The sequence below is a fragment of the Elephas maximus genome, chromosome 6 (assembly GCF_024166365.1).
Source record: "Elephas maximus indicus isolate mEleMax1 chromosome 6, mEleMax1 primary haplotype, whole genome shotgun sequence".
Classification (NCBI taxonomy): Eukaryota; Metazoa; Chordata; class Mammalia; order Proboscidea; family Elephantidae; genus Elephas; species Elephas maximus.
Window position 1 is genome coordinate 101,699,855 of NC_064824.1, and position 18,238 is coordinate 101,718,092.

At 36.6% G+C, this 18,238-nt stretch overlaps 1 protein-coding gene across 12 annotated transcripts in view; it reads left to right on the top strand.

The window, feature by feature from the left end:
* Positions 1–18,238, top strand: part of NBEAL1 (neurobeachin like 1) — a 178,711-nt gene that overhangs the window by 23,984 nt on the left and 136,489 nt on the right. For all 12 annotated transcript variants that reach the window (XR_007517931.1, XM_049887868.1, XM_049887869.1 and 9 more), the window contains 2 exons: positions 7,546–7,637; positions 12,697–12,858. Coding sequence is in view for 11 of the 12 variants with exons in the window: in XM_049887868.1 (XP_049743825.1) it covers positions 7,546–7,637; positions 12,697–12,858 (254 nt within the window). In the remaining variant the exon portion in view is untranslated. The remainder of the gene's footprint in view (positions 1–7,545; positions 7,638–12,696; positions 12,859–18,238) is intronic.

An 18,238-nucleotide genomic window follows, 5' to 3' on the forward strand; every position in this document is an offset into this window, starting at 1 on the left:
GGGTTTTTTTTTAACATACTTTTCTTAATAATTGATAGAAAAAACAACGCCCCCGCCACACGCACACACACACAAAATAAGGATTAAAAAAAAATACAGGAGAGTTAATAGGATTGACAAACACTAATGAATTTATGTAGAACACTATACCCAATATGTACTCCTTTCAAGCACGCACCAAACATTTGCCAATGTGATGATGTAACAAATCTTAAAGCAGTTTTCAAATGACTAAAATAATGCAGTTAAGGAAGAAATTAGTAGCTAAAGTATAGATTAAAAAAAAAAATTCTGTGTTTGGAACTCAAGAAATAAACTTTTAAATAAACCTTGGATTAAAGGACAAGTAATAAAGGAAAAATGGAAATTTATTTGGGCCGAATGATAAAAGGCACTACATTTTAAAACCTGGGGAGGAGGGCAGCTACAGTATTATTTTGCAAAATTTATGATTTTAAATACATATATTAGAAAATAAAAGGCTGAAAATTAATAAACTTGCTATTGTGGTAGCCAATCTCCAAGGTCCCCACCACCTAATATTCACGCTTGTGTAGTATCCTCCCATATTGTATCAGGATTGGTCTCTGTGACCAGTAAAAAATGGCAAAATGATGGTATGTCATTTCCAAAATTAGGTTATAAAGACACTGCAGCTTCTTTCTCAGTAGTCTTTTTCTCTTGGATCATTTGCTGTCAGGGAAGCCAGCTCTGTTGTGAGCGGCCCTGTGAAAAGGTCCACATTGTGGAAAACTGAAGTCTCTTGCCAATCACCATGTGAGTGATCTTGGAAGTGGATTCTCCAGCCCAGTGAAGCTTTGATATGACCGCAGCCCCAGCTGACATCTTGACTACAACTTCATGAGAAATGCTGAGCCTGTAACACACACCTAAGCCACTCATGGATTCCTGAACCTAAAACTATATGAGATAGTAAATGTTTATTGTTTTAAGCTGTTAAATTTTAGAGTAATTTCTTGTGCTGGAGTAGGTAACTAACGTGTCATCGATTTCAAGAAGATATGAAAAGAACAAAATAAACCCCAAGAAAGAAAGAGTGAAGGAAATTGAAAAGTTTATTGCAGAAATTGCTTATACTGAAATACTAGATCTAGGAAATGATGATCAGTAGCTTCTAACTTCACTAGAAAGAGAGAGCCAGATATGTGCCTTCTGAAGAACATGTATGTAGTATTTTTACTACATGTGTAGGTTTTTTTTTTTTTTTTGCCAAAAATTTGAACCTGAGTCTGATCGAGCCTCTAGAGCTAACCACTAGTTCATAGGAAACAGGACTGAGGAACATGTTAAATGATACAAGGATATGCAGTCAGGAAAATCCATAATGTGGGAAATTCTGTATCACAAATGACCCTAGTGTCTTCAACAGACAAACTGAGGGGAAAAAAAAGATGTAGAGGAAGCCTATAGATTTAAAGAGACTTCTAAAAAGGCATTGTCAACCAGTTGCAATGTATGGACTTTAATTGGGTCCTTATCTGATCAGGCTATTAAAAAAAAAAAATTATGAAGCCAGTCAGATACATTTGATCTTAGTCATAGTTGAAACTAGGTCATTATACATTAAAACCTATGGAAGCTGGAATCCTGTGTAAGGCAGAAACCTATCAGAGAAGGAAAACTCATTTATTTTCCACTAAATAGAGAGCGATGGGAAAGTGGTGACTCCATTCTGTCAAAGGTGGAAAACTTGAAAGACCTGAATAAACAGGGCAGTCCCATTGATTTCTAGCTCTCACAGGTTTCACTGTACCATTTTTTCTACTTTTATGTGTTTGAAGTTTTAATAAAGTGCATGAAGTTCTATGAGCAGAAATTAAATAATAAGCATATAATGGAAAAAAAAGATCAACAAAATGGAAGGTTGGTTCTTTGGTAAGACTAATGAAATTAAGATGGGAGGAAAAGGTTCGTGGTCATATATGTTTGGAAATTTTCATATTATATCCATCCCTTGCAGTTCCATGCACAAGGCACGTTTCATCTTAAAGGCAATCTATTGTTAAAAATTTCATTTAACTATCTTAAAGTAGTGCTTCTCAAACTTCATTAAGCCCAGACATCTTTTTTTGTTTTAATTTTAGATCATATCTATCATTATCGAAGTGAGCAGTGTTGAGTAGGATACTTGCTTAGGAAATGCTGACTTCTCCAGTCTTATAATCCCACACACCCGTCCCACTGCTTTCTGTCATTTTCATACTGTGAACAATACCAAATATTGTACATCTTTGAACATATCTTGCTGTTTTCACTCTTACTGGAATTCTCCCTCTTTCTCCCTACCCCGCCTTTGAGAATATCTGCTTATGATTCTGTGAACACTTTCGATTCACTCAGTTACCTTCACCCTGGAAGAGTCAACTGAACTTTCACAACTATAATACCTGCTGTGCTGGTTTGTGTTTGTTTATGCCTCTCTTTTCTGTGGAATCATGAGCATTTTAAGGACAAGATTATATTTTGTCTTCATACACAGAGTCTTGTACTGTTCCTGATTGTTACCCAGTTGGCAGTTACTAAATGTTTATTGAAGTAGCTAGGTTCTCAAAGACTAATCACTATACATAATACTGTTTTTATGGGGGAAATATATCTTCTACTAGGGTTGTTAAATATATTATGAATATAACTGACAAATGAACTTTTAAAATGCAGCTCATATGTAAGTTAGAGGCTGCCCAATATATGTTTGAAGTATGTATATGTGTATGAAAGTTTATAGTTTTAAAACTTGAGGAAATACTATAACTCAAATACCATTGCATGGGGGAAGGATCGTGTTTCCTTCTTTTTTTACCTGTAGCTCTATTCCTTAAGAATAGGTGAAATTGCATGGATCTCTTAATTCTATTACCTCTAAAACCTTCCAGAGGGAAAGTGGATGTTATGAGAAGATAAAAGCCTCCTGTGTTTAATGTAATTTATGTAATCAAATGTGAGCAGTAGCTACCTTATTGGACAGCAAAGTTCTAAGAGTTTAGCCTTCATCCTGTGGTAGTGGGGAGCCATCAAAGGTCTTTGAGCAAGGGCTTTGAACTGGTTCAATCCCCTGCTGATAATTAGCATTTTCACCCCTGATATACTGAATCAGAATCTACGTTTTGACCAAATCCCTAGGTGATTCTTCCATACAATAAATTTTGATAACCATTGCTCTACTAGTGGTCTGAGAATTGGTCTCTAACCAGAGCATTAACATAACCTGGGAACTTATTAGAAATGCAAATTCTCAGAAGGGGTTCGAACTGAATCGATAGGTTTGAAGCCTTGATTTGAGCATGAGAGAAAAAGATGATTAGATTTAAATGTAACAAATCCCCATTAGTGGCTGTGTGTAGGTAACAAACATTGAAGCTACAGAGATCAGTAGGGAACTATGTCACAGTCCAAAAGAAAGACTGTCTTAAACAGTGCCAGAGAGGATGAGAGGACAAATAGTTGAGTGTAAAATTGATAAAGCTGGTTTCGTACCTATTTTACTTATTTTCTCATATTGGACCATGAGCAACTAACTCGATGGCAGAACCTGTATCTTAATAGTGGTAGCCAACATGCTTTGAGTAGTCCAATATAAAGCGCTCAACAATGCCTAGAATACTGCTTTATATGTATTATCTCATTTAGTGCTCTCAATAACTCAGTGAGGTGGGAAGTATATTTTCATTTTATAGATGAGCAGTTCAGACAGGTGAAGCAACCTGTTCGATGTAAAGGGAAAAGAATAAAACTAAAATTAGGTGACAGTAGGAATCATGGAGCATTTAAATATGTTTATGCATAGTATAAAACTTTGTTTTGTGGAGTTCCCTGATTATGGCAATAGTAGGTTATAAAAATTAATATTTACTAAGCGTGGATATGTGCTAGGCATTGTTTTAAGCCCTTGACGTGTATTGGGTTATTTTCATAACATTCCTTTAAGATAGGTACTATTATCTTCATTTTATAGAGGAGACGACTGATACGCAGACATGGGGGGCTTATTCAAGTAGTTACAACAGGGATGAGAGTCTGTGTAATTTGGTCCCAGCACTCATACAGTACTTAATACATTTCTGTTGTGTTAATACATACTGTACAAATGGGGAGATAGACCCTACTGTGATGTTTCAATTTACCAAACTGGTATTAACCATGAAAATGACTAAGGCTAAGATTTAATTAATATTGTTTTTTTGGGTGTGTGGAAATCTTTTGTTTTATGGCCTTCGGCAACAAAATATGAAATGTACCTGTTTTGCGTATTAAATTTTTTATGGTCTTGAGTTGATCTGAACTAATCTCTCATATTCCTTTTTTTTGTCCATTAAAGCTCCATTTGATTTACACTAACACATCGAAGGCTGTGTAGTGGAAAGAGCACATACTGGGTTCGTACGTCCTTGAATTTTAATCCCAGCACTATCATTTACTAGCTGTATGACCTTGGACAAGTTATAAAACCTTTGAACTTCCCTTTTCTAACCTATAAAATGAGGAAAACGAAACCTACTTAGCTGGATAGTTGTAAGGAATAAATAGGAGGGTATATTTTTTAAAATGCCTGCTATAGTACTTAGCCACACGGCAGAAGCTCAAAAAATTGTTAGTGCTTTACTAGCTACTAAATGAAACATTGTCATGCTTAGGTATCATTTCTTTTTTTTTAATAGTTGCTCAGTTTCCTAGGAGAACTCTGTACTTGCCAAACACTTGGTAGCCCTGACCTTTATACTTTGAATTAGATGTACTGTAGAGTTCCTAAATAAAATATGAACAGAAAGGCATTAATTCTTTACGGCATTGTGTGACTGTTTTGCATCTAACTTTTACAGAGATGTAATCTTCTGCCTTTTTAGGAAGGAACAGTGATAGAGTTCTATCCCGAGTGGATAAATGAATGAAGGAATAAATGAATGGTGTTCTAGTTGAAAATGAAAAAAGCAAGTAATAGAACCCTTGAGAAATTTCTCACAGGAGTAGTTCTCTTTCTGAAGTATTTCCATCTTCTTGTTTCTCAGTGATTATGTAGATAGTGGCAATTTATGAGCTGATTTTGGAACAGTATATTAATAGAAAAACAAATATACAAAAGGTCAGCAGTCTGTATATTCTGGGAACATTCTTTTAGATTCTGATTTGTAGTGTAATGCTTTTATTTTAGGGAAGTAAATTACTTGAGTTCCTTTTATCCAAGAGCGATGTTTAAGGGATGGTATTTATTCACCAAGTAGCTAAGACTCCTGAGTACCATGCTATTAAGAATTGACTGGAGTAAAGTGTTGAAAGGATGAAGGAAAAAATTGAACATTGCTTTTGATGATAGAAATTATATTCAGAAAAACATTTCTGAGAAATCATAATTTTTTTAGATCACCTTTATTGAGATAGATTTTACAGACCATAAAATGCATAAATTTTAGTGTAAAATGTGATGAGTTTTAATGTGTGTGAACATTTGGGTAACCACCACCATAATAAGAAAATAGAAAATTTCTAGCACCCAAGAGAGTTTCCTTTGTGCCCCTTTGCAGTCAGTCCATCCAAAGGCAGTCATTGATCTAATTTCTATCACTGCATCCTGCTCTAGATCTTCCTACTAAATGAAATTACACAGTGTGTTCACTTTGATACGTGACATCTTTCACTCAACATGTTTTTGTAATTTATATTTGTTGTTGTGTGTCAGTTCATTTTTATTGCTGAATAGTTTTTCATTGTATAAATATACCATAATTTGTTTATCCATTAACTTTTTGGTGAAACAAGTGTTTTTGTTTTAATTTCTCTGGGAGAGGAATGGCTGGGCAATATGGTATGTGTAATTGTTTTCCAAATTGTCTGCCACATTGTTTTCTAAGTGATTCAATCATTTTATACCCCTACTAGAAATGTATGAGAGTTCCAGTTACTCCTATCTTCACCAACACTTGGTTTGATCAGTCTTCTCAATTTTAGGCATTCTAGTGGGTGTGTAGGAGGCCTGGTGGCAAAGTAGTTAAGAACTTGGCTGCTAAACAGAGTCGGCTGTTCAAATTCACCAGTGGATCCTTGGAAACCATACGGGGCAGTTCTACCCTGTCCTGTAATGTCTCTATGATTCAGAATCGACTCAATGGTGGTGGGTCTAGTGGGTGTGTAATGGTATCTTATTTAAAAAAAAATTTATTGTGGTAAAATATATATTAAAAATTTTGCCTTTTTAACCATTCTTAAATGTACAATTTGGTGACATTAATTATATTCAACATGTTGTATAGTCATCTCATTATTTCCAAAAGTGTTTCATTACCCCAAGCAGAAACTCAGTGCTCCTTAAATACCACTTGGTTTTAATTTGCGTTTGCCTGGGTAACTAATGATGATGACATGTTTCTGTGTGCAATTTGGCCATTTATGCATCTCCTTTTATGAAGTTTCCAAGTTCTAAGCCAATTTTTTAATTTGATTGTTGCCCTTTTGTTATTGATTTATAGGAGTTCTTTGTATATCCTAGATATAAGTCCTTTGTCAGATATATTGAGAATATTTTCACCCAATATGTGGTGTGCCTTTTCATTTTCATAATGGTGTATTTTGATGAACAGAAGTTTTAAATTTTGGTTCAGACCAATTAACTTTTTCTTTTTTGGTTCATAGTTTTTGTGTCCTATCTAAGAAATCTTTGCCTATCACAGATTGCAAAGGTAGTCTATATTTTCTTCTACCAGGTTTTGGTTTTTGTGTTTAGATTAGTGATCCATTTCCAAGAGATTAAAAAAAAAATACATTTTGTACTTCCCATTAATTCATTGAACAAATATTTATTGAGCACCTACTCAGTGCCAGACACCGTTCTAGGCATTTGGTATCCATTAGTGAACAAAAAGTTAAAAATTCCTGCCCTTGCGAAGCCTACATTCTAGTAGAAGTGACAGACAATAAACAATAAACTAATAAACAAGTAAATTATAAAGTATGTTAGAAGGTAATAAAGGACCATGAGGGGAAAACAGAATAAACAAGTAAATTATAAAGTACGTTAGAAGGTGATAAAGGACCATGAGGGGAAAACAGAATAGGATGAGGTAAAGGGCAATGAGAAAGTTTGCAATTTGAAAAAGGGTGATAAAGTAGGCCTCATTGAGAACATGCCATTTAAGAAATGATGCGAAGAGATAAGGAAGTTAGCCATTCAGCTCTCTGGAGAAGGAAGAGTTCCGGGGAAGAGTAAACAGTTGGTTCAAAGGCCTTGAGGTGGGAGCATGTCTGTCATGTCCCAGGAACAACTACCTGTGTGATACAGGGTAGTAGTGGATAAGATCATAGTGATATGGTATTGTTAAGACTTTGGCTCTTTCTCTGAGTGAGATGGGAAGCCATTTGAAGATTCTTACTATACTTAGTACACATTTTAGAACAGCATATATGTCTTCCTGAATATTACTTACAGATTTCATATTACTGCTTCTTTAGATATATTACTTCATATCTGCTTAATAAAAGTGAAAACATTTTGTTTTTCTGACAAGCATGCTTAATATGATAATGGTTTTATTTCAGAAAGATCCAGATTACCTGAAGTTATGGTTGGACAGTTTTGTTTCCAGCTATGAGCAATTCTTAGATGTTGACTTTGAGAAGCTTCCTACCAGGTATGTAGAAATGCATTAATTTCCTAACTTTGGGTGAGTTTGTTCATTTTTGGCCCAAAGATTTCGTTGATAACACAATACAAGGGTGGCAACTATGTAGCACACACAAATTCCTCCATAATCCTGTTGTCATAGTAGACATTACTACTGATCACAGCAGTCTTTCTTGCTGATCCTAGATATGGACTTTAGAAGCCTCACTACTTTGGTGAATCACTACTAATTAATTGTTACTGGGCATGCAGGTCAAAACTTATTTGGCCATTCCTGACCTTAGAGTAGGGCCTTAGAAAATAGCTTGGAGGAGGCAAAGTATTCACATCTTTTTTAAAAAATAATTTTTATTGTGCTTTAAGTGAAAGTTTACAGATCAAGTCAGTCTCTCACACAAAAACCCATATACACCTTGCTACACACTCCCAATTACTCTCCCCCTAATGAGACAGCCCGCTCCCTCCCTCTTCTCTCTCTTTTCGTGTCCATTTCGCCAGCTTCTAACCCCCTCCACCCTCTCATCTCTCCTCTAGGCAGGAGATGCCAATATAGTCTCAAGTGTCCACCTGATCCAAGAAGCTCATTCCTCACCAGCATCCCTCTCCAACCCATTGTCCAGTCCAATCCATGTCTGAAGAGTTGGCTTTGGGAATGGTTCTGGTCCTGGGCCAACAGAAGGTCTGGGGGCCATGGCCACTGGGGTCCTTCTAGCCTCAGTCAGACCATTAAGTCTGGTCTTATGAGAAGTTGAGGTCTGCATCCCACTGCTCTCCTGCTCCCTCAGGGGTTCTCTGTTGTGTTCCCTGTCAGGGCAGTCACCAGTTGTAGCTGGGCACCATCTAGTTGTTCTGGTCTCAGGATAATGTAGTCGCTGGATCATGTGGCCCTTTCTGTCTCTTGGGCTCGTAATCGCCTTATGTCCTTGGTGTTCTTCATTCTCCTTTGATCCAGGTGGATTGAGACCAATTGATGCATCTTAGATGGCTGCCTGCTAGCGTTTAAGACCCCAGACGCCACTCTTCAAAGTGGGATGCAGAATGTTTTCTTAATAGATTTTATTATGCCAATTGACTTAGATGTCCCCTGAAACCATGGTCCCCAGTGCCCTGCCCCTGCTACGCTGGCCTTTGAAGCATTCCGTTTATTCGGGAAACTTCTTTGCTTTTGGTTTAGTCCAATTGTGCTGACCTCTCCTGTATTGCTGTCTTTCCCTTCACCTAAAGTAATTCTTATCTACTGTCTAATTAGTGAATGCTCCTCTCCCACCCTCCCTCCATTCCCCTTCTTGTAGCCACAAGAGAATGTTTTCTTCTTTGTTTAAACTATTTCTCAAGTTCTTATAATAGTGGTCTTATACAATATCTGCCCTTTTGCAACTGACTAATTTCACTCAGCATAATGCCTTCCAGGTTCCTCCATGTTTCACAGATTCCTCACTGTTCTTTATTGATGAGTAGTATTCCATTGTGTGAATATACCATAATTTATTTATCTGTTCATCCATTGATGGGCACCTTGGTTGCTTCCATCTTTTTGCTATTGTAAACAGTGCTGCAGTAAACATGGGTGTGCACATATCTGTTCGTGTAAAGGCTCATATTTCTCTAGGATATATTCCAAGGAGTGGGATTGCTTGATCGTATGGTAGTTCTATTTCTAGCTTTTTAAGGAAGCACCAAATCGATTTCCAAAGTGGTTGTACCATTTGAAAGTATTCACATTGTTAAAAATTAGATTTACAAATCATAAAACAAGGAAAAAGTTCAAATTATATGGAAAGGTACAGCTGAAAGTACAGATCTTTCTTCTCCCATTTCTCTACCTACCACAGTTTTCCCACTTTTACAGTTCCCGGGACTACTTCCCAGATACAATTTTTTCTGTATCTCAAGTCATCTTGAAGGACTAGTAGTTGTTAGTCAGGCAAGAGAGGCTGGCTAGGGTAAGAAGGAGGAGAAATGAAGAAAGACCTTTTACCACAGAAGGAGCTCCATTTATGGAGATGTGCTGTAGTGGAAAATGTAGTGGTTGATGATGAGTAGTAGAGGGTCTGGAGAATTAAAGAAACTACAAGGAGGAGGAAAATGTGTTTGTTCTTCGGGGACCTGGGTAGGCAGTAAGAGGGTAGGTACAAGGGAATAAAGTCTGGAGAATCAAGAGGGTCCAGATTATGAAGAGCTACGCTTGCAATGCTGATAGACTTTGATTTTTTTGTTATGGAGGATATGGGGAGCTACTGAGTAATTTTCTGCATGAGAAATTTGTTTTTCAAAAGTCACTTTAGTGGCATCATGTGGGTTGGATTAGAGAGAGATGAGACAGAGGCAGACAGTTCAATTAAGAGGCAATTGTAATAATAATCCAGAGGAGGAATCGTTAGGACTTTGAATCAAGGCATTGAACTCAAGAAAGGATGCGGTTGTGCTCAGAAAGGACTAGTGTTTCATTCTTTACAAGTAAACATTTTCTGATTTCTTCATTAGAATGTTAGTTGTGACAGGTTTATAAAGGTTTAAAAGTATTAAATCTTGAACTATCCTCAAAATAAGATTAAGTTTTATTGATTTCTACTAATAAAAGAGTATTCTTATAGTGTGTTAGTTAGAACTGCTTTTAATAATTTACAGCTCACTTTTAAGTCACAGGCTGAAGAATTTTGTGGAGTCAGGATTTGAGCCTTTGAATGTTTGGATTATTGGAACGAAGTCTCCTAAAATGCCGAAGATGGACTTGTTATCATCCATGTATTTTAAGTATCTCCTTTTCTTGGGAGACCGTCTCCAAAAATTTCAAGTAGACATATATTGCTACTGTATTTAAAGTAAGATGAAGAATGCCAAGTGTGTTGCTTTTTTCATGATTTAGTTGGTTTATGTAAAATAATAGTTCACATCATTGTCAGAAAACTGAATCATGAATTTAGATTTTATTGGTAGAAAACTTATAATTTGTTAAGTCCAAACCATATGGAAGGCAACTAGTATGTAGTATGTACACTAGATTAGTCACCTTAAAGATAAGAAACTCGTGGATAATCCTCATTTTAAGTAAACTGACTTTCTACAGTTTCTAATTTAACAGAATTCATTACATACAGCAGGGATTACTTTTACCAGATTTTAAAGCCTTGTACTTTTTAAGCTGGGTTTCTTCCTGTGTTAGATGGAGACAGCAATTGGCAGTTGTTTACAGTAGATAATAGCCAAACAAAGAAGACTGGAAAAGATTTCTGGAGTTTGGGAAATTTCAGTGAGAGAGCATAGCGTTTTGGACAGTAAAGTCCTAGAGGTGGGGAAATACTTCCAAGTTCTAAATGCTCACGCATTAGGAACATGGCCAAATATCCCAACTTTGTCTTTAAGGGTATGTAACCAAGCCCCAATTTTATAATGAAAGTTAGTGATGGTGGTGGTAATTTTTCTTTTACAAGCTATTTTTTTTGGGGATTGTGCAATAAAATAAAGAACATGCGCAAATAGAAAATGGGACAACCAGGACACAGGAAAATACTCTTTTAAATAACTACAGTTATTTAAAAACTGAAGTTAGGTGGTCATTTTATAAACACCTTAATTATGATGTCACGTGTTCAGAAAGAGCCTAATTATGTTTCCATATGTATTTATGTGACTACTGGAATGTACTTCAAATTTCCTGTCCACAGTGAATGAAATAGCCTTTTACTTATTCGTTATAAAAGTACTAGTAATACTTCATATCAAGTATTATCTGAAGAAGAGACCACTTTATGTAGTAGTCATTGAATCATAAAAAAAAAAAAATTTTATAGGAGCCCTTTAAATATGTAGTTCTGTGCAGATTTTGATATTTTTCTTACTAGTGATAAAAAAAAATAAGGATACTATTATATGGTGACTTATGAAAAGATTCTCAGGGTTTAGAGGCTGGTAATATATTTAAAATATATTACATTTTTCTAGTCCTTGACATATTTCAAAGTATTTTCTCATTGATTTTCTGGTTTCACAGCTCTGTGAAATAAGGAACATGATATTGCAGTTTTACAGGTTTGAAAATTTCAGAGATTAAATGTTATAGAGGTAGGACTTAGTACCCAGGGTTCTGACTTTAAATCTAGGGAGAAGTTTTATTGTGAGAGACACACCGGAGGAGCCAGTCATGTCTGATACTGGCTTATGCCCTTAAAGAACCATGTAGTCTTTTTACACAGAAACCAGGTTTTGCAAAATATTGATACATTACTTAAATTTTTTTTTTCTATTCATGCTTAAGCTTGGTCTTCTACATTTACCTCTTTATCTTTTCTTCTTTCCTTTTTAAAAATTTTATTTTTTATTGTGGTAAAATATATATAACATAAAATTGGCTGTTTTAACTGTTTTTAAGTGTACAGTTCAGTGGCATTAGTTATATTCGCATTGTTGTGTAGCCATCATCACCATGTATTTCAAAATTTTTTCATCACCCCAAACAGAAGCTCTGTAACCATTAAGTATCACCTCCCTATTCCTTTTTACCCTAAGCCCATGGTAACCATTCATCTTCTTTCTGTCTCTATGAATTTGCTTATTCTAAATATTTCATGTAAGTGGGATCATACAGTATTTGTCCTCTCCCTTTCTTTTGCTCATCTTCTCTTCCTCAAGGAGCCTATAGGTAGATGGATGTTATTTAGTAAAGTAGTTGACAGGTATTAAACTAGCTACAATTATTTGTTGGTTTTTGTTTCTTTTAGAAATGATGTTTGTGTACACATACACACGTGTATTTACATACAGACACATTATTCATAAGGAGGAAGTAGGTTAACTTATATTCTAAATATTTTCTTTAAAAATAACACAAAAATAGTGGCACTGTTTCTTCTCAGTAAGCCTCCTCTGAAGTAAGACTAACCACTCTGCTGTATTAATCTTCTAAAGTGTCACTGCTCACCTGGTGATGCCCTGCAGAGAAGAAGGCACAGAGTATCTGAAAAGAGTAAAAAATTCTTGGGTTTGAATACAAAATGGAATTTCTCTAAAGCACTAATGAGTTTCTTCCTCCATTTAAATCTTCTTATTTTGTTCTCCTTACATTGTAGGGTAGATGATGTGCCTCCTGGAATATCTCTGCTTCCTGATAATATTCTGCAGGTTCTGAGGATCCAGCTGCTACAGTGCGTTCAGAAAACAGCAGATGGATTAGAGGAACAACAGCAAGCCTTGTCGATTTTGCTTGTCAAGTTCTTTATTATTCTTTGCAGGTATCTGATACAAAAAAATAAACGAATTATCTGTTTAAAAATAATTATTACCAAAAATAATAATGTGTTTGTTGATTTATTAATTTTTTGTTGTTGTTCATATGGAGCATTAAAGAACTAATGTACCTTTTGTAATAGGCTTGTGGTTTGTTAGTTTATTGGAAAGACTTTTGAGCTAATATACCTAGTTGTGGAGAGATTCAGCCAAGATTAAAAAAAATAAACTGCTTTAGAGTAGCCAATGACAGATTTTATTTTGCCAGGAATTTATTGCATCAGTACTTCCTATATGATTTTCACCTGTGAACATATTCACGTTTTTATTCCTCTTGATTACCATTTGTGAATATGTGTTTTTCTAATTTGCCGTTTTATAATTTTACCAAATATACTCATTCTGTAGATTCTTCTATTTTCAGGTTTATTGGTTAGGTCAGTGCTACTTAAATTTTGGTGACAGCAGTGGTTTCTTTTTTGGTTTTAAATATCAAATAGGATGCTTGTTAGAAATACAGAGCCCGAGCCTTGCTTATGGAATTTCTGAATCAGAGGGCCCCAGGTGTCTGGATTTTTCATAAATTCCCTGTGAACTTTGCACATAAGAATTTGAGAACCATTGGGTTAGGGGCATCATAAGCCCCTTAAATTTTTCCTTTCTTTTTGAAAGCCACTTCCTCTGTACTACATTCTATTTAGGAGGGATCAGTCCCTGGAGAAGGACATCATTCTTGGTAAAGTAGAGGGTCGGTGAAAAAGTGGAAGACCCTTAACGAAATGAATTGACAGAGTGGCTACAACAATGGGCTCAAGCATAACAACCATTGGGAGGACGGTGCAGGACCAGGCAGTGTTTCCTTCTCTTGTACAGAGGGTCACTATGAGTCGAAATCGACTTGACAGCACCTAACAATAACAACAAATATTCTATTTGCTTTTTAAGTATTTTATAATTAATTAGTAGACAGCTAGGGACTTAATTTACATTTTATTCACCTTTGACTTAATTGCTCATTGCCTTTGATTGCAGATATCATGAAAACATTGAGAAATAATTACTAAAATGTTTGTCTCCTAGCTTATACAGTCCAGAACCTTACATATATTTTCGTTTTCATGCTTTTCTTCATCCTTAAAATTTAAAATTGCATAAGAATTGAAAGGGTTGAGGAAAAAGGGTTTTACTCAAGTGGTAAAACATGAGTTGACCTCTGCAATAGTTAATTTGCTTTTTTCTCCTGTTGATTACTTAGCACAAAGTTACTGAAAGCAGAAACCCTAAAGATAAGTAATTATTTTAAATCCATTATGTATAGCCCTTGATAAAAGAGGGAAGCACTGGAATGCTAAACCTTTTTTGGTTGAAAAAAAATTTTTAGGATGATTTAATCTCTGATGATAACTTTAATGTTTAATAGTAGCCAGTTAAAGAACATATTTCTATTTCCAGAGTCTTCACTTATTTTTGGTGAGAGATCAAAGCTAAGATTTTAAAAGAGAAAAGAGTTCTGATAGAAATATAGACAGACCTAGAGACATAGTGTTGCAAAGCTGACAGTTTTCATGTTTTGCCACTTCATAAATGACATTTTACCATGATAAAGATGTTTTTGAAAATTTCCTGTAATCTGTACTTCTACTCTCTCTTGTACATTTGAGAAGTATAATTTACAAAGTTATACCTAAGATATTTCTTTATTTAATATATAAAAACAACATTGCTGTTTGGAAGACTCAAATGAAAGCTAATAACCTCTGACTAATCAATTTAATTCTGTTGTTGTTAGCTGGTTTTACTGAAAGCAATGAGGTTCCAACTCACAGCAAAACTGTGTACAACAGAATGAAACACTGCCTGGTCCTGCACCATCCTCACAATCATTGCTGTGTTTGAGCCCATCGTTGCAGCCATCGTGTCAGTCCATCTTATTGAGGTTCTTCCTCTTTTTCACCGACCATCTACTTTTTCAAGAATGATGTCCTTCTCCATGGAATGATCCCTCCTGATAGCATATCCAAAGTACTTGAGACGATGTCTAGCCATCCTTGATTCTAAGGAGCATTCTGGCTATACTTTTTCCAAACAGATTTGTGCATTCTTCCGGCAGTCCATGGTATATTCGGTATTCTTCACCAGCAGCTCAATTCAAATGCAACAGTTCTCTTTTGGTCTTCCAGATTCGTTGTCCAGCTTTTGCATGCATATGAAGCGATTGAAAATACCATGCCTTAGGTCAGGCACATTTTAGTCCTCAAGGTGACATCTTTGCTTTTTAACACTTTAAAGAGGTCTTTTGCAACAGATTTGATGAGTGTGATATGTCGTTTCATTTCTTGACTGCTGCTTCCTTGAGCGTTGATTGTGAATCCAATTAAAATGAAATCCTTGACAACTTCTCTGTTTATCATGATGTTGCTTATTGATCTAGTTGTAAAGATTTTTTTTTCTTATAAATTCTAGAACTCTTTTTTTTAAAAATTGTGCTCTAAGTGAAATTTTACAGTTCAAGTCAGTTTCTCATATAAACCTTATACACACATTGTTATGAGACCTGGTTGCTCTCCTGACAATGTGACAGCATTCTCCTTCTCTCCACCCTATATTTCCTGTGTCCATTCAGACAGCTTATGTCCTCCTCTGCCTTCTCATCTCACCTCCAGACAGGAGCTGTCCATGTAGTTTCATGTGCCTACTGGAGCTAAGAAGCACACTCTTCACCAGTATCATTTTCTGTCTTACAGTCCAGTCTAATCTTTGTCTGAAGAGTTGGCTTTGGGGATGGTTTTATATTTGGGTTAACAGAAAATCTGGGGGCCGTGACCTCTGGGGTCCTCCAATCTCAGTCAGAGCATTAAGTCTGATCTTTTTACTAGATTTTAAGTCTGCATCCCACTTTTTCCTGCTCCTTCAGGGATTCTATGTTGTGTTCCCTGTCAGGGCGGTCATTGATGGTAGTCGGGCGCCATCTAATTCTTCTTGTCTCAGGCTGATGGAGTGTCTGGTTTATGTGGCCCTTTCTGTCTCTTGGGCTCATGTTTTCCTAGTGTCTTTGGTGTTCTTCATGCTCCTTTGCTCCAGGTGGGCCGAGACCAATTGATGTGTCTTAGATGGTCGCTTGCTAACTTTTAAGACATCAGACGCCACTCAACAAAGTGGGATGCAGACCATTTTCTTTTCTTTTTTTATAATTTTTATTGTGCTTTAGGTGAAAGTTTACAAATCAAGTCAGTCTCTCACACAAAAACCCATATACACCTTGCTACACACTCCCAGTTACTCTCCCCCTAATGAGACATCCGGCTCTCTCCCTCCACTCTCTCTTTTCGTGTCCATTTCGCCAGCTTCTAACCCCCTCCACCCTCTCATCTCCCTTCCAGGCAGGAGATGCCAACAGTCTCAAGTGTCCACCTGATCCAAGAAGCTCACTCCCCACCAGCATCCCTCTAAACCCATTGTCCAGTCCAATCCATGTCTGAAGAGTTGGCTTCAGGAATGGTTCCTGTCCTGGGCCAACAGAAGGTCTGGGGGCCATGACCACCAGGGTCCTTCTAGTCTCAGTCAGACCATTAAGTCTGGTCTTTTTATGAGAATTTGCGTCTGCATCCCACTGCTCTCCTGCCCCCTCAGGGGTTCCCTGTTGTGTTTCCTGTCAGGGCAGTCATTGGTTGTAGCTGGGCACCATCTAGTTCTTCTGGTCTCAGGTTGATGTAGTCTCTGGTTCATGTGGCCCTTTCTGTCTCTTGGGCTCGTAGTCGCCTTGTGTTCTTCATTCTCCTTTGATCCAGGTGGGTTGAGACCAATTGATGCATCTTAGATGGCCGCTTGCTAGCGTTTAAGACCCCATATGCCACTCTCCAAAGTGGGATGCAGAGTGTTTTCTTAATAGATTTTATTACACCAATTGACTTAGATGTCCCCTGAAACCATGGTCCCCAGCACCCTGCCCCTGCTACGCTGGCCTTTGAAGCATTCCGTTTATTCGGGAAACTTCTTTGCTTTTGGTTTAGTCCAGTTGTGCTGACCTCCCCTGTATTGTGTGCTGTCTTTCCCATCACCTAAAGTAGTTCTTATGAGAACATTTTCTTAATATGCTTTATTATGCCAGTTGACCTAGATGTTCCCTGAAACCATGGTCCTCAGACCCCTGCCCCTGGTACTCTGTCCCTTGTATTGTTCGGTTGTATTCAGGAAACTTCTTAGCTTTTGGTTTAGTCTGGTGGTGTTTACTTCCCCTGAATAGTGTGTTGTCTTTCCCTTCATCAAAGATAATTCTTGTCTACTATCTAATTAGTGAATACCCCTTTGCTTCGCTCCCACCCTCATAACTATCAAAGAATGTTTTTTTTCTGTGTTTAAATCTTTTCTTGAGTTCTTATAATAGTGGTCTCATACAATACTTGTCCTTTTGTGATTGACTAATTTCACTCATCATAATGCCTTCCAGATTCCTCCATGTTATGAGATGTTTCACGGAATCATCATTGTTCTTTACCATTGTGTAGCATTCCATTGTGTGAATATACCATAATTTGTTTATGCATTCATCCTTTGATGGGCACTGTGGTTGTTTCCATTTTTTTGCTGTTGTAAATATTGCTGCAGTGAACATGGGTGTGCATGCATCTTTTCCTGTGATGGCTCTTCTTTCTCTAGGATATATTCCGAGGAGTGGGATTGCTGGATTGCATGGTAGTTCTATTTCTAGCTTTTTAAGGAAGCACCAAATCAATTTCCAAAGTTTCTGTACCATTTTACATTTCCACCAGCATTGTATAAGTGTTCTAGTGTCTCTACAACCTCTCTAACATATATTATTTTGTGCTTTTTGGATTGATGCCAGCCATGTTGGGGTGAGATGGTGTATCTCATTGTAGTTGTGATTTGCATTCTCTAATGGCTGATGATCATGAGCATTTCCTTATGTATCTGTGAGCTGCCTGAATGTCTTCTTTGGTGAAGTGACTGTTCATGTCCTTTGCCATTTTTTAATTGGGTTATTTTTCTTTTTGTCGTTGAGATTTTGTAGTATCTTGTAGATTTTAGAGATTAGATGCTGATGTCATAGCCAAAAATTTTTTCGCAGTCTGTAGGTTGTCTTTTTACTCTTCTGGTGAAGCCTTTGGATGAGCATATGTGTTTGATTTTTAGAATCTCCCATTTACCTAGTTTCTCTTCTGGTGTTTGTGCATTGTTAGTAATGTTTTGTATATTGTTTATGCCATGTATAGGGCTCCTAGTGTTGTTGCTATTTTTTCTTCCATGATCTTTATTGTTTTAGATATTATATTTAGGTCCATTTTGAGTTAGTTTTTGTGCATGGGTCTTTTTTCATTTTTTTGCAGATGGATATCCAGTTATGCCAGCACCGTTTGTTAAAGAGAC